This window comes from Aquarana catesbeiana, linkage group LG05 (assembly GCF_042186555.1).
Source record: "Aquarana catesbeiana isolate 2022-GZ linkage group LG05, ASM4218655v1, whole genome shotgun sequence".
NCBI classification, from domain to species: Eukaryota; Metazoa; Chordata; class Amphibia; order Anura; family Ranidae; genus Aquarana; species Aquarana catesbeiana.
In genome coordinates, this window is record NC_133328.1 from 512,091,347 (window position 1) to 512,118,151 (window position 26,805).

At 45.2% G+C, this 26,805-nt stretch overlaps 2 protein-coding genes across 22 annotated transcripts in view; one reads left to right on the forward strand and one right to left on the reverse strand.

The window, feature by feature from the left end:
- Nucleotides 1-11,837, reverse strand: part of TMEM68 (transmembrane protein 68) — a 51,168-nt gene extending 39,331 nt beyond the window's left edge. The window contains exons 1-3 of one of the 9 annotated variants that reach the window (XM_073631636.1): nucleotides 11,655-11,835; nucleotides 9,050-9,128; nucleotides 2,052-2,142 (exon numbers count right to left, since the gene is read on the reverse strand). The gene's annotated coding sequence lies outside the window, so the exon portion shown is untranslated. Of the gene's footprint in view, nucleotides 1-2,035; nucleotides 2,143-9,049; nucleotides 9,129-11,542; nucleotides 11,581-11,654 lie in introns of all 9 variants that reach the window. The other 8 variants (XM_073631637.1, XM_073631632.1, XM_073631633.1 and 5 more) reach the window with 8 other exon arrangements.
- A 422-nt stretch (nucleotides 11,838-12,259) lies between these two features.
- The window catches only part of TGS1 (trimethylguanosine synthase 1), a 90,394-nt gene continuing 75,848 nt past the window's right edge, over nucleotides 12,260-26,805 (forward strand). The window contains exons 1-4 of one of the 13 annotated variants that reach the window (XM_073631618.1): nucleotides 12,486-12,559; nucleotides 12,880-12,939; nucleotides 15,730-15,823; nucleotides 26,408-26,515. In XM_073631618.1, the coding sequence (XP_073487719.1) occupies nucleotides 26,412-26,515 (104 nt within the window). In that variant the 5' untranslated portion in view covers nucleotides 12,486-12,559; nucleotides 12,880-12,939; nucleotides 15,730-15,823; nucleotides 26,408-26,411. Of the gene's footprint in view, nucleotides 12,397-12,423; nucleotides 12,560-12,636; nucleotides 12,660-12,879; nucleotides 12,940-15,729; nucleotides 15,824-26,407; nucleotides 26,516-26,805 lie in introns of those variants that run through there. The other 12 variants (XM_073631624.1, XM_073631617.1, XM_073631616.1 and 9 more) reach the window with 12 other exon arrangements.

Consider the following 26,805-nt stretch of genomic DNA (forward strand, 5'->3'; position numbering starts at 1 on the left):
GATGAACTCTCTGGAGGTTTCCATCAAGATTGTCTCCGTACATTGCTGCATTCATCTTTCCCTCGATCCCTAGTCACCCAGTTCCTGCTGCTGAAAAACATCCCCACAGCATAATGCTGCCACCACCATGCTTCACTGTAGGGATGGTATTGTCCAGGTGATGATCGGTGCCTGGTTTCCTCCAGACATGACGCTTGTCATTCAGGCCAAAGAGTTCAATCTTTGTTTCATCAGACCAGAGAATTTTGTTTCTCCTGGTCTGAGAGTCCTTCAGGTGCCTTTTGGCAAACTCCAGGTGGGCTGTCATGTGCCTTTTGCTGAGGAGTGCCTTCCGTATGGCCACTCTACCATACAGCAAACCCATGGTATGTATGTGAGCCGCTCAGGCTGCTAGGAAGTGTAGCCCTGTGCCTGCTGCTGTGGGTCCTGGCTGGGAAGAAGCCCACCCATGCACCAGACAATGAGATCAGAGCAGAAGATCCCGGGAGCTGCACATCAGAACAAGACCTGCTGTGTGTAGACAAGTGGCAGTCTCAGCCTGGACCCTGCCAGGCCATGCCCCCCCAACACATTTAACTCCACCCACTGGAACTTACAGGCCTGATTTGTGGAGTGCTGCAGAGATGGTTGTCCTTCTGGAAGGTTCTCCTCTCTCCACAGAGAAACGCTGGAGCTCTGTCAGAGTGACCATCTGTTCTTGATCACCTTCCTGACTAAGGTCCTTCTCCCCCGATCGCTCAGTTTGGCCAGGTGGCCCAATCTGGGAAAGTCCTGGTGGTGCCAAACTTCTATTTACAGATGGAGGCCACTGTGCTCACTGGGACCTGCAATCCTGCAGACATTTTTCTATACCCTTCCCCACATCTGTGCCTTGATACAATCCTGTCTCGGAGGTTTACAGACATTTCTTTTGACTTAATGGCTTGGTTTGTGCTCTGGTATAAATGAGAAGCTGCACTGACCAGAAATAAAAATAATGTGATAAATAGCAGCTAGCACACAAACAAACCAAGTTGCATCATATACATAAAGAATATACCTGCAGCGCTAACCAAGAAAATGTGAAAAAATACATCAAATATAAAGAAAATAAATCAGTGATTTGAAAGTGGTTTGTGCTCTGACATACACTGTGAACTGTGGGACCTTATATAGACAGGTGTGTGTCTTTCCAAACCGTGTCCAATCAACCAAATTTACCACAGGTGGACTCCAATCAAGTTGTAGAAACATCACAAGGATGATCAGTTGAAACACCATGCACCTGAGCTCAATTTTGAGTGTCATGGCAAAGGCTGTGAGTACTTATGTACATGGGATTTTTTTTTGTTTATTTTTAATAAATTTGCAAAGATTTCAAACAAACGTCTTTCATGTTGTCATTAAGGGGTATTGTTTTTGGAATTTTGTGGAAAATAATGAATTGAATCCATTTTGGAATAAAGCTGTAACATAACAAAATGTGGAAAAAGTGAAGTGCTGTGAATACTTTCCGGATGCACTGTATTTCTCCTAATGGCCAATGTGAAGGGAGCAAAAATCCACCATTTTTTTACAGGCACCAGAACAGGAATAAAGGAGAAACTTTCCAAAACGAGGACTCTTGTTCTGGTGACAAATGTCTGAGAGCAGATGTCCCTCACTTTGGGGAAATTTTTCTCTACTTTGTCTCCACTTTCTGTTGTGTGTACAGGACAGGACGAAGTGAAGGGAAATATTCCTAATGGGGCACAGAAGACGAAAAACTGACAGCAATTCTAAAGCATGTGTCCTGCCAAAACGTTCTTTTCTTAGTTTGGATAGAGTAGAAAAGGATTAGAACCCATGTCAGATTTTTACCATTATCTGTGGTCCCCATTAGAAAGATTTATTTCTTCTTCTTATCCTGCTGAAAATGTTTTTTTCTAGACAGCAAATGAGTAGCGTTATCCAACAGCAACAAATACAAAAATAAAATGTATTATGGTAGGAGAAGGCTAGAACCCCTGGGAGGTTTTTAGATCTGTCTGTCTATGTTTAATTCAGTGAGAGTTACCCTAAACCGTTGTCACCTGGACAGGAAGCGAGGATTGATTTCTCTAACAGAGCACCAGATAACAGTAGAAATCCAGCAGGGTTTTAATCCTTCCACTGTGGACAAAACTAGGAAGAAAAAAAAAAAAAAAAAAAAAGTACTAGTTACTTACCGGTAACTGTCTTTCTAGGAAATCTTCCAGGACGGCACACCTGAGAGATGAGAGGCTCCTCCCAACAGGAAACACAATCAACAGCTGTTTTAAGTCCACACCCTTCCCCTTGATCCTCACTTTGTAGAGAAGTAACTCCTGAACCTGTTTCACAAGGGAAATCATTCCTCATAGGTACTCACCTTCTAGTGTTCTAAAATGTTCCCTCCTCCAACGGGTGGGAAGTAGGCCTGCCGTCCTGGAAGATTTCCTAGAAAGACAGTTACCGGTAAGTAACTAGTACTTTTCTCAAGTCATCTTCCAGGACGGCACACCTGAGAGGATAATCAAGTAGCTCAGGCCTACCTTTAGGGTGGGACCACTGCAAGACCCTCTTGGCGAACCTCGGTTCTGCAGTGAGCTTTACCTTCACTCCATATGCTTGATGAAGGTATCTTAGCTGGATCATGCGGCTGATCTGCCGGTCTACTCCACCGGTGTCCCTGCCTTCTCTGCTTCAGATGCAGGATCTAGGTGGAGTGAGCTCTTAAAGATGGAATCAGAAAACATGTTAAACTTGTAGGTTATCAATGTTGCCCGTCACACATCTAACAACAATGGCCTATTCTGCCTATAGGTGCTGCTTAGAACCACTAAAAAGATTAATCGGAGACCTATGTTGTAAGACAAGGACACTACATTGATCAATAAGGGAGCCTGTCTTAACACAACCCTGTCCAGGGAAATAAAACTGCCAAAAGGGGGGCCCCTGACAGACAACCATTTTTGTTCATTTTTATCTTTACGTCAGCAAAGACTGAAGGGAAACCTACTTAAGGGAAATAGATTAACAAAAACTTAACCCCTGGGTTTAAGGCATGCCCAATCTATAGTTTTACTTATGCCTGAGAGCCTACTCAGGAGATTAACATTCGTAGCAGGAGGAGAACACTCATACTGCTACATCTAGTTTTGCTAGAAGGGCAAAAATGAAGGCTATGCACCGAGCTGTAACCTATTTGGTCGGGTATACATCTTTATACTTCATCTTCAGGCCATAAAACTCCTCTGAACAGAACTTCCTAAGTTCTTATTACAGGGCGACTCATTATCGCCTTCCTCCAGTGACCCATAACTCTACCAGGCTTCAACCCTAGGAAATGGCTCTGGCATCCCTGAAAGTAAGGGGTCGAGGCTTTCTGACATGTGACATTTGCAGCCAGAACTCCTGGCCCTTCCACGGAAGAGAAGGCTGAAATACAAAAGGTGATACATGTATTATTAATATCACAAATAAAAATAAAAAAAAAAAAAAAAAACACACCATAGATTGTGGACATAGCACAATAGATTTAAACAGAAAGGACACAAACATAGACAAAAATGTTGTGTATCTGAGTGTGACTAGCTAAACCAACATATCAAACATGGGAAGAGACCCAAATCTGAACCTCACAGTCTGGTTTTCTGATGTGCGGCCAATATGTAAACATTAAGACACAAACACACCTTAAATGCTGCGCATTTCTGAAGTGCAGCTAGCTAGGTCATAACTGGTAAATACAGAAAGGACGGGAACCCCCTTTTACAATGGTGTTTTACTGATGTACAGCAAAACAAGGCCTTAAAGAGAAGACAGAAAGACCCAAACTTCTATGTTGCGTATTTATGACGAACCACCAAGTACAGTTATAAGACAATCCTTTCTGTTATACAGTTCTGTAGTGCAGTTACATAGAACCAACAGAGAAAGAACACAAGCAACCTACAGCATTGGTTTTTCTGAAGTGCCATAAGGTAAGGCAATATAAAACAGAAAGCACCAACAAGCTTCAATGTTGAGTATTTCTGCTGTGCAGCAACATAAAAACAAAGAAACAACAGACAGCCTTTACAGCTGCGATCTTTCTGGTCTACTGCAAAATAAGGCAATAACTCCACAATGAGTATCCCTGCTGCGTAGCAAAACCTCAACAGGAGGGACAGATAAGCTTAGGGTTCCCACACCCGTGCGACCCAACCTGCCACTTGGGACTGCAAGACGCCCGAGAAGTCATATACTATGGCTTCCAAAGGGTACCCTTCGTGACTGTGCGACTCCAGGTCGCAGCGTCTCCAGCAGTCCCTGCTTACGGAACCACAGACCTCAAGATTATACAGGTCGCAGGAAAAGCAGTTTTCAGGTTGAACAAACAAGGGGTCCCCATGCTGTGGCTCCTTGGAGGAGTGCAGCCAACAACCCCCTACTGTGTATACCCAAGAAACAGCAAGGAAGATCAATGAGAAACACCACTTACTGCTGTGCCTTTCTGATATACAGACGATAAGGCAGTAAATATAGGACATACAGGACACAAACAATGTTCAATCTTTGTGTATGTCTGATGTGTAGCATATACCAATACTGAGCAGAGATGCCATCACGCTCAATGTGTCTCCCTGCTGAGCAGCAAAAACAAAATCAGAAAAAGACAAACAACCTTCACTGTTGTGTCCTTTCTGATATGCAGCCAATAAGGCAGTAACTGTAAGACATAAAGGACAGACAACCTTCAATCTTGTATGTGTCTGATGTGCAACAACAATTTTGAATAGAGATAGCACATCCATATTCAAGTGATTTGGCATGTGACTCAACATGTCAAATCGCATGCCTAAAATCGGCAGCCATTGCCATTAATAGCACTGTCTGAATCAGTACGGGCCACTTTGTGGTGCTGCACTGATTACCAATGGCAGTATGTGTACTACCCCAGGCACAGGTTCAATTTTGTATTTTCCAACAAAATCAGGACCATCCATCTTCACTGCTGCCTTTCTGATAAGCAACCAATAAGGCAGTAATACAGGACCCACAGACAGACCTCAGTCGTGTATATCTCTGATGTGCAACAATCTAACAATTCTGAATAGAGATAGCACATCCATCTTCAAGCGATTTGGCATGCGACTCAACATGTCAAATCGCATGCCTAAAATCGTCAGCCATTGCCGTTAATAGCACTGTCTGAATCAGCACGACGCCACTTTGTGGTGCTGTACCGATTACCAAAGGCAGTATATGTACTACCCCTGGCCCAGGTTCAATTTGTACTTCTGTTATGGAGCCCGACAAATCAGGACCATCAATCTTTCCTGCTGCCTTTCTGATAAGCAACCAATAAGGCAGTAATACAGGACACAAAACCCCCACAGACAGACCTCAATCTTGTGTAGGTCTGATGTGCAGCAATATAACACTTATGAGCAGAGATGTCTTTACCAGACTCAATGATGTGCGTTTCTGCCGTGTGGCACAAAACCAGAAAGTACAGACCACCTTCCCTGTTGTATTTTTCTGATCTGTAGCCAAACAAAGCAGTACCTTTAGGACATAAAGGACACCCAACAAGCTTCAGTGCAGTTCTGATATACAGCAATATACCCCTTATGAGCAGAGATGTCACAAATCTCAATGTGTATTTCTGCTGTGCCAAACACCCCAGCAAGGACAAACCTTCACTACTGAGGTCTACTGGTGAGCAGCCAAGGAGTATCCCTTTATGAAATAACCAAACATGGGCAATTTATTTCATAGGCCTAGCCTGGGCTGTAGATACTAATCCTTCACCACCAGTGAAGGAACCAATCCTAAAATGGTTGGACACCTTACTATAGTAGCTGTTGTCCTACCTTACCTCCGTAGATTGAGCAAACGCTAGCCAGCTCATACACGGGTGGGGCTGATTAGTAACTAAAGTCTCAATGAGCCCAGCCCTAGAGACCAATTTAAGACCCCTAGAAAGGGTGGTTACCAATTTAGCCTGGAGGTAAATAGCCACCTGCAGGCCTTAAACAAGCAATCATATAGCCATCTAGCTCTTGCATATGTTTGCACAGAAAATCCTTATTCAAAGGATATAGGAAAACGATTTATGGTAAATCGCTTTTAGATCTGTCACTGAGTGGACTGTAGCCCAAACCAACAAAAAAGGTTTTTCTTACCCCCTGCATTAAAATATAACCACAATGTAAGAGTGGAGTGGGAGGTTGGAGCTTATGAAAAGTTACCCATAGCAAGCAACCCCCAAAAGGAGGATCTGTCACAAGGGAACCCCTACAGTGCCACACAGAAGCTTGGTCCCTGCCACATTGTTGAAGGTTAGGTCAGCTTTTAAGCATCTTGGAGCAACTTCAGATTCCTAGCAGCTGGGCTAATAGGGCCAGAAAACCTAGTGCACCTGCTGAGCAAGGGAGCTTACTCCTGAATCCTTCAACCATTGCACCATTAATAATTTGTTCAGTGGTATACCTGGCCAGTAAGGAACTCTTTGTTCTACCAGGTCACCCCCACTAATGTACCACAACCGGGTATGTAGGGAGAGGCTGGCAACCTACTATTGTGATAACAACAGTGTCTCTGCTATAAGAGGGAGCTGTGGCTGGTGGTTTTTAGCAGTAGCTTCTGGGCTGTTTTGTTATGCAGACCCCAGGCCCTGCACCACTCAGTAAATACAGGTGGAAGGGGAAAAAAATGCCTTACCTACCTCTTTCCCATCTGAGGTGGTTTAGGCACATTCGCTCCTCTGCACCACTTGTACACCATACAGCATCATTGATTTAAGAGGGAGCTGTGGCTGGTGTTCTTAGCAAAAGCTTCTGGGCTATTTGAATCCAGACCCCAGGGGAGATGATCTCAAATGCCCAGAAACCATCTGGCTGGGATTGGGGATTTTTGACTCACCGTTGTCGTCTTCCCCTTTTGCCACAGCCACCGGGCTTGCTTTTCCATCCTTATGGTCCACACGCAAGGAGGATAGCCGCCAAAGTGCCCCCCCCTCCAACTGCTGTCCCTTTAGGGAGCTGCAAGGTTAGGCTGTGTCCTGCACTGTACCAGTCAGTATATACACATGGGGGGGGGGGCAATGCCATACGTTCCTCATTCCCATCTGGAGGTGGTTTAGGCAGACAATTACCATAGTGAATTGGTGCCTCCTCGAAAGGAGGATGTGGGCGCCTGCTCCTGCTGACTCTCAGCCTTCCCTTCTGGGTAAGAACACGGGTCGTTCAGGCGGTGCCCTCCCCAGCAGCCCATGCAAGCTACCAGGGACCCAGAAGTCAGGGGATACGATCCCCCTGGAAAGAACCGACGGCCAGCACCCCCGTCTGAACGGACGCCCGGACAGGTAAGGGGGGAGACAGGATAAGGGCCCCTGAAGTTCTGGGTACACCACTGTACCCAGGGGCCTTCAGCTATCAGGGGGGCTTTCCCAGTTTTTGCTGCCCCCCCTGAAGAAAGGATAGGGGAACCCCCCGGGAAGGATAAATATATCCTGCCAGACCCAGAGGCTTCCCAGGCATTTGGTCCGGCTCCCAGGGGGAGACCACCAGCCCCAGGCTTCGGTCATTTGGAAAAAAACAAACAGTTTCGCTGTGTTGGGAGAAACACAATCAAAAACTGAGGATCAAGGGGAAGGGTGTGGACTTAAAACAGCTGTTGATTGATTGTGTTTCCTGTCGGGAGGAGCCTCTCATCTCTCAGGTGTGCTGTCCTGGAAGATGACTTGAGAAAAATTGACTTGACATATTTTAATAATTCTCTGCTCTATCCAAAAAAGCGTTTTGGTTTAGATACACATTAGACACAAACAAAAATGCACAAATGGACATTCAGCTTGTAAAGTAAGGAAGAACTACTACAAATGTTTACAGCTGAATTCCGGGATAAGCAAATATTGTCTGAAGACAAAAGTCATGTGAATATTACTGGAATCTTGGCATGCTTTGGGTCTTCTCTCAGAACTGTGCAGTATTCCAGTGTGAAATTTTGGCTCTGTGAAGGATCTTCCTGTAAGGCCTCGTGCACTATAGCATATGCCTGTGCAAGAGCCCTCAGAGGGGGATGCACAGGTGTTTCATGCAGCCCCCTGCAGGTAGTCCTATTCAATTAAATTGGGGTGAAGCGGCTGCAGGGACACAGTTTGATAGCCGCATGGGTGCATGGACCCAAATGCACACAGTTTGCGTTCGAGGTGGTGCATCTGCATGGCTTTTGAATTGGGAGCACTGGCTGTGTCTCTGCATTCACTGCATCCCAATTGAATGGAGTGTGACTGCCTAAAACACAAAGTGCACCTGTGTGAATGAAACCTAATAAAGACTGCTCACTGCTGCTCTCTCTCCCACCTTGTGCAGGGTGACCACTCTTGTGTCTGCCACCTCCTCTAGTATTCTGAAGAGAGCCTGTAGTGGGTGGAGCAGCTAGGACCCTCCCACAGGCCACATACCGCACAGTGATGAGGTCACTGCTACATTTACAAAGTAATATCAGGGTTTGCAAAGGCATTTGATGCACATAAAGTGGATTTATATCCTGTGTAGCTATAAAGGAATATATTTAAATTATGTTTCTTTTGCCCAGAATTCAGCTTTAAAAGCTGAAGTTAAAGTGGTTCTAAAGGCAGAAGATTTTCTGCCTTAACACATTCTACACATAAAAAGGTAAAAAAACCTTCTGGGTGCAGCTCCCCAGCCCCTCAATTTACTTACCTGAGCCCCATCTCGATCCATGGCTGTGCATGAATGTAGCGGCTCTCCAAGGTCCTTCTCTCCTCATTGGCTGACAAGGCAGCAGGAGCCATTGGCTCCTGCTGTCAATCACAGCCAGTGCGCCAATAAGAAAGGGGGGGGGGGGGGGGGACCGAGCTGCACCCTGTGTGTGAATGGACACACTAGAGTGTGGCTCGGGAGCTAGCCTGCTCGAGTGCCCCACAGCAAAACCATTGCACAGAGCAGTAAGTATGACATGTTTGTTATTAAAAAAAAAAAACAAAAAACACTTTCCTTTACAATCACTTTCAGTTAAAAATGTTTTTGGGGTATACAGCACCAGGAGCATAACTTACCTCTAATGAAGTGCATTCTACGCTCTGTTGGTTACTGTAAAAATCCTCCCATCGGTCATGCTGGATCCTACTTCTGACACTGCATGGGATAAATAAAGGATCATACCATCACCCTGCCGCCCTTCTCCATTCACAAAACTCATTTTATTACTTTCCCAGGATGCAAACTATTCTGTGAATGGGGGGCAGGGGATAAATTACAGTATTCGCTCCAATTTTAGAGATAAGCTTAGGCATCCTGAGAACTTACATTTTTTTATTCTAATGAAGTGTGGGTCGTGTCATTCCCACCATGCCTCTCTGCTTACACAAGTTGCAGGGTGGATATGTCCCGACCACAGCTCACTGGAGTGAAAAAAGAAAGAGTGCAAGTTTGGAGTTCAGGTAGAAAGGAGATTGGAGGAACCCAGAGCTCATCTCTACTCTATTCAAGGAACGGCTTGCATTGTGGGAAAGTAATACAGGGAGTTTTGTGAATGGAGGAGAGAGGCGTGAACCTTCACTGTTAGAGCCAGGGCAGTTAAAGTGGTTGTAAACCCCTACATATACTCAGTGAAGCGATTGGCCTCAGGTAATACACAGAGATGAAACAAATCCTCCTCGGTAAGTTGTACCTGTTTATCTGCAGCCTCCTAAAGCACACATTTTACACAGCATCTCTGAACTTTAACAGGCAGGGGGTTGTCTGATGTCACACACTGCAGAGCACATACATGGAGCTCACGGTAACCTGAATAGAGGGACTGGACATCCCCACTACACAAACTCATAGGGAAACATGCACAGCTGAGACCGTCAAACACAGGCAGTGTGCTGGAGCTCCCTTCCTACATTAGCTGCCAGAAATGACTCATGTACATAGCAGAGCAGGGAGGCAGCAGACAGAAATCAAACTCAGTGCTTTGTATTGAGACAAGTGCACACTATAGATCAGTGGTCGCCAACCTTTCGGACTCACAATTCTAAATCCTGCAGACCACTAACATGAATTTTGCATGCCTTACACACACAATGCTCTGGCTCTCTGCCCCCCTCCCCCTGGATCGCATTGCTGCCTTAGGCAGGCCTTACATGGAGCGAATTATGTTCCTGCAACCACAGGTTGCTGGAAAGAAGTTTGCTTGATTCCCCCATCAACATAGACAGCGTTAATGCGGGAATTCCTCCTGCCGGGACATTATCTTCTTCCAGCGGGAGGGCAGGAGAAGCTGGCCCCCTTGGGAGAAGACAGTGATTATTGCTAGCGGCTATAGCAGCCACTAGTGATAATCACAGGTAAAACCCGGCATGCCTGTTGTACCCAGGTTGATTGATCAAAATGGTACATTCAGCCTGCCCATTAATGGTTCAAATCTCAGCCGGTTCCCGTTGAACCAGCTGAGATTTGAACCCTGTATGGCCTGCCCAATACACACAATGCTCCAGCGCTCCCCACACTGCTGACTTACACAGACTCATCATTGGACCTCACCTCCTTATCCAGCTCTGTTCTCCATACCACAGTCGGTGATCAGCGCTGCCATTGGAAGCCGGAACTACAGAGGAGGCATGGGGTGACAGTATTGACTGTTTACGCTCATTGAGAACAACACTTGAAACAACATTGGGTTGTATACATCTGCCACAATGTTGATTTGCAGCAGAACCCCTGGGGAATACCAACATTTTCTCACGGACCATCAGTGATCCATGGACCACTGGTTGGCAACCTCTGCTATAGAGGGATATGCTTTGTTCATTTTTCATGTCTGAGGTTTACAACCATTTTAAAGTAGAAAGTAAATCTTATTTTTAAAGACTGCGAGCAGACCGGCTCTTTATTACAGAAGGGACGGGCATGGTCTCTTCTGCAATAAAATACACCTACCTGCTTGCTGTCTCTCTTAGAAGACTTTGTGATCCGGTGTGCAGGGAGGACGTCATCCTATGAAAACACCTGGAGCCCGGCACCGGGTAGAAGATGATGATGATGATGCCAGCATTGGCCATTGTCCGATTGTTGAAGGAGAGATAAATATGGTGGAGTTTGGTTTGGCTTTAACCCACACAGTGCTGGAAGTTCCCCGCTGTGAGGAGGATCCGGCGTGACTGATGGAACCTGTACACGTCATTACAGGGCAGCGATCTCCCTGGTTCTCTATACACAAAACAGGTTTCTTCCTCAACTATCAGCATTGTGAACTGAGTAGAAGACACGCTATCCAGTGACATGATGTACAGGGAGTATCACCTTCCACACTAGATCCCTGAACACATATCAATCACACAGCTTCTGAGGCGGATTTAATGCAGATAAGGCACCAAGCGAGTTTAATTACAACCTTAATCAGCCCCAGAACCTGTGTAATTCATATGTGTTCAGGTTTAAAGGGATAACCCCATTCCACACACCGACAGACTCCTCTCCGAGCACAGCCCAGTGTATTACACCTATAGATGTGCTGGATGAGCCGGGATACACCTCCATGGTACACTTCCATGTCTCACCAGTACCTGACACACTGAGGAGGGGAACATTGGACACCCGGTACCTGGAAAGAATGACACGGGTCAGGAAGGGAACAATGTGACTTCATTATCAATACTAGAAGTGCTGTCACCTCACCTCTCCACACCAATGTCACAGTCCGAACCTGTCACAGCCAAGTCCACTGGCGTTCTATAGGAGAGAACTACATTCCCCGGCATGCAGCTCTCCGCCTTCCTGGGGACAGCCACATGTTTACAGACAGGTCCCGCCTTCCGGGGGATAGCCACATGACCACATACAAGTCCCGCCTTTATGGGGACAGTCACATGACCATATACAAGTCCCGCCTTCCTGAGAACAATCACATGGTTGCATATAAGTCCCGCCTTCCTTGGTAAAGTCACGTGACCACATTCAAGTCCCGCCTTCCTGGGTAAAGTCACGTGACCGCATACTAGTCCCGCCTTCCTTGTAAAGTCACATGGTTGCATACAAGTTCCGCCTTCCTTGGTAAACTCACGTGACCGCATAAAAGTCCCGCCTTCCTTGTACAGTCACATGGTTGCATACAGCTAACGCCTGCCTGGGTGACTGTATACAAGGCTTGTCTTCCTAGGGACAGTCACGTGGTGTCATACAGGTCCCGCCTTCTTCGGTACAGTCACATGACTGTATTCAGATTCCCCCCTCTCGTTCCATCCATGTGGAGGAAATGTCACATGTAACATGCCCTCCTCACCCCCCCCCCCCCCCTCATGAATTTTTGTGACGTACCCAAGCAAAGCATGACGGCAAGTGTAGTTTATGGACCAGCACTGGGAGCTCTTTCACATAAACTCCGTGTTGGTGTATGTGTGATACGGAGCAGGATAGTGTGGTGAGCCAGGAACTGTACAGGCCGGGGGCCTTGTGTCCTCAGTGTTTACACACCATGCGGGCGGGCAAGGGCTCCGGAGCGCGGGGCATGCCGGGAGTTGTAGTAGTGTGAGGAGGAGGTGGAGGTGTGTGAGCACGTCTTCCCAATGGAGCCCGGACCGAGGGTAGGAGCCCCTGACCGATGATAGGAGCCCCTGACCGAGGATAGGAGCCCCTGATTGAAGATAGGAGCCCCTGATTGAAGATAGGAGCCCATGACCGAGGGTAGGAGCCCCTGATTGTAGATAGGAGCCCCTGATTGAAGATAGGAGCCCCTGACCGAGGGTAGGAGCCCCTGACCGAGGGTAGGAGCCCCTGACCGAGGGTAAGAGCCCATGACCGAGGGTAGGAGCCCCTGACCGAGGGTAGGAGCCCATGACCGAGGATAGGAGCCCCTGATTGAAGATAGGAGCCCATGACCGAGGGTAGGAGCCCCTGACCGAAGGTAGGAGCCCATGACCGAGGATAGGAGCCCCTGATTGAAGATAGGAGCCCATGACCGAGGGTAGGAGCCCCTGACCGAAGGTAGGAGCCCATGACCGAGGATAGGAGCCCCTGACCGAGGATAGGAGCCCCTGACCGAGGATAGGAGCCCCTGACCGAGGGTAGGAGCCCCTGACCGAGGGTAGGAGCCCCTGACCGAGGGTAGGAGCCCCTGACCGAGGGTAGGAGCCCCTGACTGAGGGTAGGAGCCCCTGACCGAGGGTAGGAGCCCCTGATTGAAGATAGGAGCCCCTGACCGAGGATAGGAGCCCCTGACCGAGGATAGGAGCCCCTGACCGAGGGTAGGAGCCCCTGATTGAAGATAGGAGCCCATGACCGAGGGTAGGAGCCCATGACCGAGGGTAGGAGCCCATGACCGAGGGTAGGAGCCCATGACCGAAGGTAGGAGCCCCTGACCGAGGATAGGAGCCCCTGACCGAGGATAGGAGCCCCTGACCGAGGATAGGAGCCCCTGACCGAGGGTAGGAGCCCCTGATTGAAGATAGGAGCCCATGACCGAGGGTAGGAGCCCATGACCGAGGGTAGGAGCCCATGACCGAGGGTAGGAGCCCCTGACCGAGGGTAGGAGCCCCTGACCGAGGGTAGGAGCCCCTGACCGAGGGTAGGAGCCCCTGACCGAGGGTAGGAGCCCCTGACCGAGGATAGGAGCCCATGACCGAGGATAGGAGCCCCTGGCAGTGCTGTATGGAGGTGAGGGGGCCTCCAGGAGGTTCAGTTCAGTGTGGGGTAGGGTTACCACCTCATCCCTTTACACCTGAACACATATATGAATCACACAGGTTCTGAGGCTGATTAAATGCAGATAAGGCACCAAGTGAGTTTAGTTACCACCTTGATCGGTCTCAGAAGCTGTGTAATTAATGTGTTCAGGTTTAAAGGGATGAGGTGGCAACCCTAGTGGGGGCTCAGTCTCCTAGTACCAGCACAGGTGGTGGGGGGGGGTCTTACACTTTACAAGGTTGCAGTTCTTCATCATTCAAAAGATTGTAAGGGTTTGTTTGTTTTTTTTTTTGTTTGTTTAAAATTACAAACATGTCATACTTACCTCTACTGTGCATCTGGTTTTGCACAAAGTGGCCCCGAACCTGCTCTTCTGGGGTCCCCCGGCGCCTCCTCCCCACATCAGAGAAGCGCTTCCCCGAGGGGTTACATTGCGGACGCGTTCCTGAGTCCAGTATTTGTGTCCATAGACATGAATGCCGGACTCGGCCTAGCGCCCGTGTCGTTGGATTTGATTGATAACAGCGGGAGCCAATGGCTGCGCTGCTATCAATCTAGCCAATCAGGACACGAGACACCGGCTAGAGCTGGTGTGCTCGTCCCTGGCGCGAGAAAAATAGGATTCAGGTAAGTAAAACAGGGGCACTGGGGGGCTGCTGCACTGCAAGAGGTTTTAAACCTCAATGCTTAAAATGCGTTGAGGTGAAAAACCACAAAGGTTTACAACTCCGTTCAGACACCTGGGGTCAGTATGCAGAATATGATGACACCAGTCTATAGCCAGGCTGTACACACATACAGGTGACAGGCACTAAACTGACGACCTCTCTAACAGTCCTGTAGTGTGTAGATGGCATATGCTCCCCTTACATTGCGGGCATGATCCCTGTGTGCCGGGGTGACTGACTCCCTGTGCATGTGCAGCAGTGACATCATCCTACGCTGGCCAGTGGAGATGTCTGAAGACCGCCACCCAGAGAGACCATGCCGGCAATGTAAGGTGGTGGGCAAATGCCATCTACATGCCGCAGGAGTTTGTGAGCAGCCAAGTGGGTGAATTTTATTGCACATCTTTAGCCTGCCTGCTCGCAGTCTTTAACCACTTCAATACAGGGCATTTTTACCCCCTTCCTGCCCAGGCCAATTTTCAGCTTTCAGCGCTGTATTACTTTGAATGACAATTGTGCAGTCATGCAACACTGTACCAAAATTAAATGATCATTTTTTGACACAGAGCTTTCTTTTGGGATTTATTCAGCACTGTGTTTTAAAACATTTTTTTTTGCTAAATAAAAAAAAAGACCAAATATTTAGAAAAAATACATTTTCTTAGTTGCTGTTATAAAATTTAGCAAATAAGTAATTTATCTTCGCTGGGGGGAGTTGATGAGGCTGCACTGATAATCGGGGCAAACCAGAGGTCTCATACTGGCGGCCCTCCAGCTGTTGCGACACATGAGGCATTGCAAGGCTGACAGTTACAAGCATGACTCCCAAAGGCAGAGGCATTATGGGACTTGAGACCCCAGCAATGTGCTGACTGGCTTGATGGGTAACAGCTGTCCTTTCCTACCACAGACATGGCATGAGGAAAGGAATGCAGATAACCAGCAAGTCTGTTTACATGAGATCAGTTGTGATTGGGTACAGCTGATCACATGGTAAAGGGTGTGGCGACTGGCCCTTTACCCAGATCTGTGGTCACAGAGTGCACCCGATGCATGCCGCAGGAAGCACGTAGGGGGTGGGTTTCTGGGAGGAGGTCTTTCAAGTGTGAAAATAAAGCAGAGGAGAATGTGCAATCTCCATGCAGACAGTTGCTTGGTTGAGGTTTGAACCAAGGACAGCAGTGCTGCAAGGCATAAGTAATAAGCCACTGTGCTACTTATCTACCTACCATGTCACAGTCGGATTCAAAGTGAACAGACATGGATGTAAAAAAAAATCTGACATCCGTCCTCTTCAGTTCCAGTTCAGCAGGGGATTCACTCATTGATCTTCTGCTGTGCTAACAGTTCAAAATAATGAATCTGTGCTATTAGGACTAATGTTAGCTTTGTTCATATTTTAGAACCAGACCTCTGAAATCACGATAACCAAGAAGACTTACTCTCTTGTCTAAGGAATCTGTCATTCTACAGGTAACAGCTGGAAGTTCAAGGACTGTGAGTATAGCAAGTACATATAAACCTATGTATACTGTCAGATTTATTTATTAAAGTCTTTAGAGTCCAAAGTCTTTTAATCATTCATCTGATGACAGTAAGAAAAACAAAGAACAGCCAGTGTGTTGGGAAAATTATTGCGCAGGTGAAAAAGAAGAATAAATAGATAAATGGTGTAAATAAAGTATAAAACAACAGTCTATAAGATGTTTCCATATGTGGATAAGTAGTAAATACAGTGTATGGAAACAAATGTACAGTGTATTGAAGACATGTCCAGGAGAAAATTAATGAACATTCACCCGAGTGCTCCTTCACTGTAGTTGTGTAAGATGTTTGCTTACCAGATCCCTAGACTTCACATTATAAGAGTCTAAATAAGCATGGAATTAAGAAGCAGTCGATTATGGCAAATCCATCCATTTTAAAAAGGTGGAGATAGTATTATGGCAGACCGTGTAGATCCCTAATCACTCTCATGGATGTCCCATAAAGAAGAGAAAAGTATCCAAATAGTATAAAACTATATGGTGATTTATTAAGAAAAAGAGCTGCTAAAAACTTACACAGATCCAATAAAAAGCCAGCATATAGATACAAAGATTCTCGGGCTGGGATCCACTAGTACAGAGATCAAACTTGCGTGGTGTTGACAGACATAGATTCCACCCTACATGTTTTGTCAGATGTGACGTCATTGGAGGCCAGAATATCCCCTTTCATCAGGACTTAGTGAAATAGTGGAATTTCAACTATCAACACCTGAACAGATGAGCTGGCATCCCTATACTCCACTGTTTCACTAAGCCCAGATAAAGGGGGATATTTAGGGCCCAAAACATATTGGCTATTCTTTATTTTCATTGCTGTTATTAGATGAACAATTCAGAAGTTTGGACTCTCAAGGCTTTTGTAGGGCTCTCTTATTGACCTGACCTAGGCATAGACTTCTCAGTTTGGGTAATGCTGCCCCCCTTCCTCCCAAAGGGGCCACTGTTTTTAGTTGCCAAACCCAAGCCATTACATTCAGGCAAAAATCCACTCACGCTACCTTTTGGAAATATCTGTTTCTTACAGCAAAGCAGGTGATCACACATATGCGCACACACACAAATGCATTAGGAATTGGCTTCAATAAAGGGAGGGGCTGTTCTTTTAGGTACCACACGTTATCACATTTGTGAAATAGAATTGGAAATATTAAAGTGGTTCTAAAGCCAAGCCATTTTTTATGTTAAAGCATTGCCTGCATTAAAGTAAAAAATGTCCTGGTAGTTGCACTGCTGCCTCACCACCTTGTCTACTTCCTATCTCGATCCAGTTTTGACTTGACATACTTTTAATATCCTATTGAGGCTGTGCAAACCCCTAAGAGCAGCTTGCTGATGCATTTTTATTTTTGCATTGTCCATTCCTGGACCAAACACTTCTTTTATTTGGTGGCATAACTTCTAATATTAATACAATTGTTTGTATATATTAAAATTATTAAAATCCTTCTGTGAATTTACTTAAAGTGATTGTAAACGATCACCTTGTAAAACAACCCATTAAGTATAAAATAGAAATAGAAGGCAAAACATTTTTGTATAGATAGATAAATAAAAAAATAAATTATAAATACCTTTTTTTCCCCCCTTTTTTTATAAGTGATCACATTCCCTCTGTTCTCAGCTGCATAGGAGCTGAGGGGAGGAGAAGCAGCAGCACACTGAGCTTGCCAGTGAATGCCTGTTCAGTGGGGGCGTGTCAGGACAAATCTGATCATTGGAGGAGAACAGGCTGAGTTCCCAGCATAGCTAGAGAACTGACCACGGTGAGCTCTTCTGTTTAGTGTGGTCAGTTTTTAATAGCAAAGCAGAGGGACTGGTGGGAACACCTGGGATCTCACATAAAGGAAGCAATACAAAGAGAACAGGATATTTTCTCATACAAGTACTTGGTACAGCAGGCACATGTCAGGAATATGAAGTGTTGGGGTAAGAAACGCTTTAACACTTGTCCCCAGACTAGTTCTGACATTTCTTACATATGTGTAAAAATCAGCATTTTTGCTAGAAAATTATCCCCAATATATATTATATTACGTTTATTTTTTTACACTGTACATTTAATTTTTTTATTAACTTTATTGGTATCACAAGGGAACAACATCGCTTGTGATAGCATGGGCCATGATAGGTCCTCCTTATGGAGAGATCTGGGGTCTATTAGACCCCATATCTCTCCTCTGGCCTCAGGAAATAAACTGAAACCGTAATTGACTAAATCCTTGTCACTTTCGATTTGTGACCTCACCCAGGTGGGAGAACAACATCAGTCCCTCTCTGTCTATCCAGTGCAACCAATGCTGACAGTTGGCTCAGTCCCAGGCTCCCCCGGTGGGATGGGAGAGCCCAGTAAAGGTGGAGGGGGGGACTCCTTCTGCCTCCTGTAATAGTGATTGAGCAGATTTTTAGCCGCTTGGATCACTTTTTCCTGATAGGAAATTGCCGGCTGAAGAAAATTGTACCAGGATCATGGTTGTAGCCTCAAACAAGTTCCTGGTTTAACCACCCCAATACTAGGCTGTATATATACGTACGGCTGTATTGAGGGGCGTGGTTAAGGTGGAACTCCAGTGTTTCATTTTGAAATGATTAAAATGTATGTCCAACCAAAAAAACTTGTAGAAAAAAACTAGCAGGGATTCTAATGATTCCCTACTCTATCCAAAACTAGAAATATAATTTTGTCTAGACAGAATTTAAAATAGAGTTTTAAATCTATATTATATGTTACATACAAATGTTCCAAACATATGATGAGGTAAAAAACTATAGGAAGGCAGATCTGAAGGCATGTTAAACTAATGCAGGATAAACAGACCACATTGGAGTGCTTAGACCAGGGGTCTCAAACTCATATTGGCAGAGGGCCACATGACAAGTTTTCATATCCCATGGGGGCCGCATGCAAACTTTCCAAACTTCAAAAAACAATAAACTATACCAGCAATAATATACTATACCCAGCACTGATGTCAGCAAACGCATTATTAACCCCCAGCACTGATGTGCGCAAACGCATTATTAACCCCCAGCACTGATGTGAGCAAACGCATTATTAACCCCAGCACTGATGTCAGCAAAAGCATTATTAACCCCCAGCACTGGTGTCAGCGGACGCATTATTAACCCCCAGCACTGGTGTCAGCAAACGCATTATTAACCCCCAGCACTGGTGTCAGCGGACGCATTATTAACCCCCAGCACTGGTGTCAGCGGACGCATTATTAACCCCCAGCACTGGTGTCAGCGGACGCATTATGAACCCCAACATTGATGTCAGCAAATGCATTATTAACCCCCAGCATTGATGTCAGCAAGCGCATTATTAACCCCCAGCACTGATGTCAGCAAACACATTATTAACCCCCAGCATTGATGTCAGCAAACGCATTATTAACCCCCAGCACTGATGTCAGCAAATGCATTATTAACCCCCAACACTGATGTCAGCAAACCCATTATTAACTCCCCCCCCCCCCCCACACTGCACACATTTCTACCCCAGTCACCCCACTAAGGACTTTGCCTCAGTGTGATGGCTCACTCACCTCTCCTGGCAGTCAGGATCATCTGCCTCCCGAGTCCTCTCCTCCTGGCTTCCACACATGCTTAGTGACAGGGGACCCAGAGAACACAATCTCCCGCCCTGAGGTCAGTGCCTAGGTGGGTGGGGCGATGGGCGGGTCCTTCCTCCGCTCTGTTCTCTCTCTGGGCTATAGCAGCGTGCAGCAGAGAGGACAGAGCAGATGAAGAGGTAAAGCTCTTCGGCACCTCCCCCTCTGTCAGTGCAAAAAGACGTCCTGGATCGGCCCTGCCTGCGGGCCATTTTTAAACGGTCCGTGGGCCGCAAATGGCCCGTGGGACGGTACTTTGAGACCCCTGCCTTAGACTAATGATTGGACATTCTCAGGTCTGCGAGGAGATAAAAAAAAAAAAGGATTCAGAAGGAGGGGAGAGAAAAAAAGGGGGAAGAGAGGCGACACACAAAATAAATAGGGGGGCGTAAATAGCCTCTCAGTAGTATAATCTCCCCCTAAGTGGGTCGACCTGATCCCCAGACAGACCATATCTTATGAAACTTCTTGGGGCAGTTCCTACTTGCGTAGGTTAACTTATACATTGGTAAAGTGGAACGCCATAAAGCCAGAGTAGGGGGGTGAGGTGACTTCCACTTTAAAATAATCTCTCTGTGGGCACAAAAGGTAGCAAAAAAAATAAATAAAATAGCTTAACATGATGAGCCAAAAATCCATTCCATCCAAAATTCCCAACAGGAGTATTTTGGGGTTCAGGCTGAGGGTTGAATCACACAGCTTATTAAGGTTAGCCACCACCAACACCCAGAAATGTCTAATGGAGGGGCATGTCCATACCATATGTATAAAGGAGACTATGGAGGAATGACAATGTGTACAGGATGGATCAGTCGATTTGCAAATAGTAGCTAGTCATTTTGAGCTGAAATAGGCTGCATGGATAAACTATAATTGTATAAACCGATCTCAAGCAGAGATCACGTGTGACATATTGGCTAGTTCAAATGTTCCATTTTTCCTCACCCAAGTCTTGCAGGTCAGCATCCCGTTTCTGATCGGTAAAATTGAGTTAGATGTATATGCTAGGGAGAGCCTAAGATATAGTTAAGATAAGGATTAACGCACTCGAGGTGGGTAGCCACTCAATAGGGTCAGACTCCAAGGTAATGGGAGGGGGAAATTGCAGATGGACCACATGTCTTAACTGAAGATACCTAAAGATAATACTATTAGGGAGGTTATATTGTATTTGGCCTTGAGGTCAGAAAATCCCATTAGTCTTCCGTCTGACATGATGTGCTTCAGACCAACTACTCCTTGGACTGCGTAGATGAGATAGGATGGGATTACCTCACAGGGATGTAAAAAGGTCAGAGAAGGCTATTGAGCCCTAGTATTATGCCTCATTACCAGAGTAGTCCTTATTGGCCAGTAACTGATGATTTTGATTAAGGGCCCCTAAAGACTAGGTTACTAAGGTACCATTTAACCCTAAGTGGACTACCTGCAGAGTAAAGCCCCGTACACATTTTTGTCTTCAGATTTACCAAAACCATATAATATGAGGTCAAACCTTAGAAGTTTCAATTTGTATGCAATTAGCCAGGCCCTTGCACTACATGGTTTTGGTAAATCTGAAGAAAATCGATTAGTGTGTATGGGACTTAACTGCAGGGTTATCTTTGGGTTGTTAAAACCACTAGCAGACCATCACCATTACAGCTACCCAATAGTAGAGTTGAAAATTAGGAAGGGATAATCCCCCTTGTGACAAAGGAAGTTGCAATGTAGAATTAGCAAGACGTGGGACTTTCCCAGCCCGTGCAAATGAGAGGACTATACTATCCAATTTTTACAGAAATTTTGGTAAATAAACCATTTTAATAAGGTTAACCTTGCTGACTGGGGTGAGGGAAAGTGTTTTCCAGGACGCATATCTCTGGGTAAAGAGCTTAAGTAAGGGAGATAGGTTTAGTTGCCAGGGAACTACCCATTTGTATCCCAAGATATTTAAACTTGTCCACCCAGCACAGCAGGGTATGCTTTACTGGTTTCGGGTTCGAAGTACTGAGTGGGAAGATTGGAGATTTCTCCCAATTAACTCTAATTTGAGAAAAGGTGCTAAACTTGTCAATTATCTGTAAAACAGCACTAAGTGAGTAAGACATGTCTCTAAGATATAGGAGCATATTGTCGGCATACAAGGACAATTTGTCTTCAATTCCACCCACCTCAATCCCCTTCACTCAGTCTGTAGCACGAAGTTGAACGGCCAGAGGCTCCAGGGCAAGAGTAAGGGCAAGAGCCCAGGGAGAGGGGATAGCCCTGTCTCTCCCCCCTAGGAAAGGTAGCAGAAATGAGCTGTTGGTACATACTTTGGTTGTAGGGGCTGAGTAGAGCATATGTAGCCAGGCAATAAAATGGGGACCAAAGCCAAATTTACGAAGGACAGCCCAGAGGTAGGTGCATTCAATCCTTTTACGGCTGTCTGAAATTGCCACAACCATATGAGGAAACAACCTTTGGATGTTGACGTTCGTCCCCCTTCCTGTCATGAAACTGGGCTTATATGAATGTACCAAGGGCGTTATAACCACATTTAAGTGGTTAGACAAACATTTTGTCCGAATTTTTGGCATCCACATTGAGGAGTGATAACGGCCTGTATGAGGAGCATACGTCTGGATTTTTGCCAGGCTTAGGGATCACCACAGTCTTGAGGGCAGCAGAGTGTTAGAGTCATTGTCTTACAGAGGAAGTGAGTGGAGTCTAGGAGCCAACTCATTAGAGAATGTTTTGTAAAATTCAGTTGGGAGACCATTAAGTCCAGGCATCCTCCCAGGTTGGAGAGTGGAGATGGCTATTCGAACATCTTTAAGTGTAATGGGGACATCCAGTTTCTCCCTAGAGGCATCCATCAATCAATCATGGAAGATCTACAGGCACTAGATAAGCAAGCAAGTCCCCCTCTACATGCATCACCCGAGTGCTGTAAAGACTCCTATAGTAGGAAGCAAAGCTGTCATTAATCAGATAGTGATCTGTAACGACTTCACCATCAATAGCCAAAATCCTATGGAATGCACAGAGGTAACAGAGGCAGGGTGTTCCATAGCCAGCCACGCCAACAACCTCCCATTCTTTATCTCATTCAAAAATCCTTTTGGATTCATGAAGCAGTTTGGTTTTACCTGTGGAGGTACAAAGGAGCATTATCTCTTTAAGGGCTATCTGTAGTGATGAATAAGTAAGGGGGTCCTGAGGCTATGTATAGGCAAGTTCTAAAGTCTCATCCTACACTCCACTCTATTTTGGGCTCTTAAATCTTATTTGACCCCACCTACAATGGAATGGAAGCACCCTCTTGTAAAAGCTTTAAAAGCATCCCAGGCTGTATGTGTATTAAGGCTTTAGTATTCAGACATATCTTGTCTGTATTACATATCAACCCATGGGTCAGCTAATTAAAATCTAGACAATTTCCATAGTCAGCAGATGGCGCCTGGACTTAACCATTGACATAAGGATAGGGGCATGGTCCAATATGCCCTGCAGCGAAATGGCGATTTCCCAGACTCTGGGCAGGACAGAACCCCGCCACCCCCCACCCCTGCAAAATCCAGATCTTTGCAGGAAAAGATGCTGCAAAATCACTTTGAAAAACATCCCCCAGTCATCTCCAGTCTTTATGCATCTTTGGTCGATTATCTTTCACTTCACTTTCCTATGTGGCTCAGTGGGAGCAAGATTTGGATACTGAGATTGACCCAGCGGACTGAAGCAAGCTCTGGTCTTCGATTGCTAAATGTTCATTTAATACTGCCACCTTAGAGGCGGCGTATAAAGTGTTGTTGCAGTGCTTTTGGATTCCAGCCTGTATTGCCCATGCTGATCCTTCAAGTGATCGCTGTTTTCGGGGATGTTCTGCATACCCGTTGGACCTGCCCTCGACTGGTGGCCGTTTGGTTCCGGGTGTTTGGTCTGCTGTATTCCCTGTTCCATCCACATTTTTTAAAGTAAATTTGCTTTGCTGCATTGACCTATTCTGGGCTTTTTCATTTGTCAACAAAAAATGTCATCTTATTTGTTCATAGCAGCCAAAAGGATGATTGTCCAGGCCTGTAAGAAACCTACAGTCCCTTTCCAGGGAGGGAGGGACCGTTTGACAGCCATGATGCCTAATGAGCAAATGTCTAGTATTTTTCACGACACACACACTAAGTTCCTTAAAATCTGAGAATGTCTGGGTTGACGTATGCTTTCCTTGATCTTCCCCTGACAAGCGTGGGTCGACACTAATTGGTATCCTAGGCAACCCTGGGTTCCTACCCTTCTTTCCTCCCCCTTTCTTTACTTTCCCCTTTTTCTCTTGTCTTGTTTTCTGCTCCCTTTCTTTTGATGGGTTCTTCAGCCCTCTTTACCATTATGCTGGTGATATACATGGATTGCTACCATGCACTTTAATATGTATTTGATCATGTTTTTTATTCTGTATTAATAAAATGTATATATTTTTTACTATACAATCTGAATCTATACTAATTAAACCTGTACTGTGATAGTCCATTCCTCTTTTTGCTTTGGGGGATTGGTTGGGGACCGAATTCCATATTTTTCTATTTCCCATATATTGGACGATGGTACACCCCCTTTCCATCTTATTGAACTTATGGTTCAAGAGGCTATATATTTCTTCAGCCCTCTTTAATTGTCTATTAGTGTCCAGGACTGCCTACTAAGGGATCGATGACACATGTCCTGGTTACTTTGGCAAATTATGGGGTTTTCCCCAAAATACAGTGCCTTGCAAAAGTATTCACCCCCTTGCATTTTTCATGTTTTGTTGCCTCACAACCTGGAATTAACATGGATTGTTTGAGGATTTGCATCATTTAATTTACAGAACATGCCCACAACTTTGAAGATATATATTTTTTTTATTGTGAAGCAAGCAACAAATAGGACAAAATAACAGAAAAAGTCAATGTGCATAACTATTCACCCCCCTAAAGTCAATACTTTGTAGAGCCACCTTTTGCGGCTATCACAGCTCCAAATCACTTTGGATAAGTCTCTATGAGCTTGTCACATCTTAACACTGGGGTTTTTGCCTATTCCTCCTAGCAAAACTGCTCCAGCTCCTTCAAGTTGTATGGTTTGTGCTTGTGAACAGCAATCTTTAAGTCTAACCACAGATTTTCTATTGGATTGAGGTCTGGGCTTTGACTAGGCCATTCTAACACATTTACACGTTTCCCCTTAAACCACTCAAGTATTGCTTTAGCAGTGTGTTTGGGCTCATTGTCCTGCTGGAAGGTGAACCTCCATCCTAGCCTAGAATCACACACAGAGTGGTACAGGTTTTGCACAAGAATATCCCTGTATTTAGCACCATCCATTTTTCCCTCAACTCTGACCAGTTTCCCAGTCCCGACTGCTGAAAAACATCCCCACAGCATGATGCTGCCACCACCATATTTCACTGTGGGGATGGTGTTCTTTGGGTGATGTGATGTGTTTGCGCCAGACATAGCGTTTTCTTTGATGTCCAAAAGGTTTCATTTTAGTCTCATCAGACCAGAGCACCTTCCTCCATACATTTTGGGAGTCTCCCACATGCCTTTTCGCAAACTCAAAATGTGCCATTTTGTTTTTTGCTGAAAGTAATGGCTTTCTTCTGGCCACTCTGCCATAAAGCCCAACTCTATGGTGCGTATTGTCATTCTATGTACAGATACTCCAGTCTCTGCTGTGGAACTCTGCAGCTCCTCCAGGGTTACCTTAGGTCTCTGTGCTGCCTCTCTGATTAATGCCCTCCTTGCCCGGTCTGTGAGTTTTGGTGTGCGGCCGTATCTTGGCAGGTTTGTTGTTGTGCCATGTTCTTTCCATTTGGTTAAGATAGATTTGATGGTGCTCCTAGGGATCATCAAAGATTTGGATATTTTTTTATAACCTAACCCTGACTTGTACTTCTCAACAACATTGTCCCTTACTTGTTTGGAGAGTTCCTTGGTCTTCATGGCAGGTGGACATCATTTCACTAATTATGTGACTTCTGAAGGTAATTGGTTGCACCAGAGCTTTTTATGGGCAAGACAAAGGGGGTGAATACATACGCACATGCCAATGTTTTTTATTTCTGAAAAATAGATTTATGTATATATTTTTCTAATTTTGCTTCACCAACTTAGACTATTGTGTTTCTGATCCATCACATATAATTCAGATTGAAAAAATATTGAACTAAAGGCTGTAATGTAATAAAATAGGTAAATGGCCAAGGAGGGTGAATACTTTTGCAAGGCACTGTACATATATACTTTGTTTAGGTTTAATATGGCTGTTTGAGGAGGAGGCCCTCCCTCCTTCGACTATGCTGTGTGTATATTTATGTCCTTTATTCCGCCAGTCGTAGCCTCTGTGTGGGTGGACTAGGTGCATTTGTACTACTGTATACTTTTCATATGCCTTCAATAACAATTATTGAACAACAAAAACATCCCCTAGCATTTCTGGCCGTGGCCATCTTGAGTAAGGGTAGATAATTCATGAAGCATTTACTTCCTGTAATCCATCTGTCCTTAGTTCAGGCATGCAGACAGGAAGGTGTGCTTAGCTGAGTAAACCCCTTCTCTCATCCTGAAGACTTCTGGGATGTATGATATTATTTGCCTATGCATGGAAACCAGGAATTAACCAAAGAAATTAAAAAAAATAAAGTTTAAAACAAGTAAATATGATATTCTTTCCTATTTACTAATGTTAGCAGCATGAGGATTAACAATAGTCAATGTTGATTGAGAGAGCGAAGTCCTGCTTTAAATACAAGTTTAGAAGGGTTCATTCATCTCCAAACATTGGTGATGCATGACGCCTCAACCCAAACCATTAGATCAGAGTGGTATATACCGCCTGGCAGTCTGCATATATTTAGCACACACAAAGCACCCTGTGTTTTGCTATTTATGTTGTATGTTGATTGATTTTCCATTTACTAGGATTATGCTGTGTGTAGAATGGAATCCAGTGGCAGAGATGTGCCTTTACCCGGATGATCTGAGTGAAGAAAGTAGAATCATGTGTCTTTGCTCCAGAGCTTTTGTTAAGTAAGTCCCAATGTACAGATTTTATTCTTTCATGATACTCATTTTAATATACACCCAGTCAGCTAAAAATACAATGCTGTTATTTAAAAGCTAGAAGTAAAAGAGAATACAAATGGTTGTTACATTTTGCTTTTGACTTTTCATGTTTATAGGAACAAAAAACTGCTGCCACCAGGTAGATCGACTTTTTAATCCACTATAGCAGAGGCGGTCAAGAGTTTCTGGACCTTGCCTGGTCTTGCACCTCAAGTACAAAAATCAAGAAAGAAGTCCACAGTTCTTACTGTTTG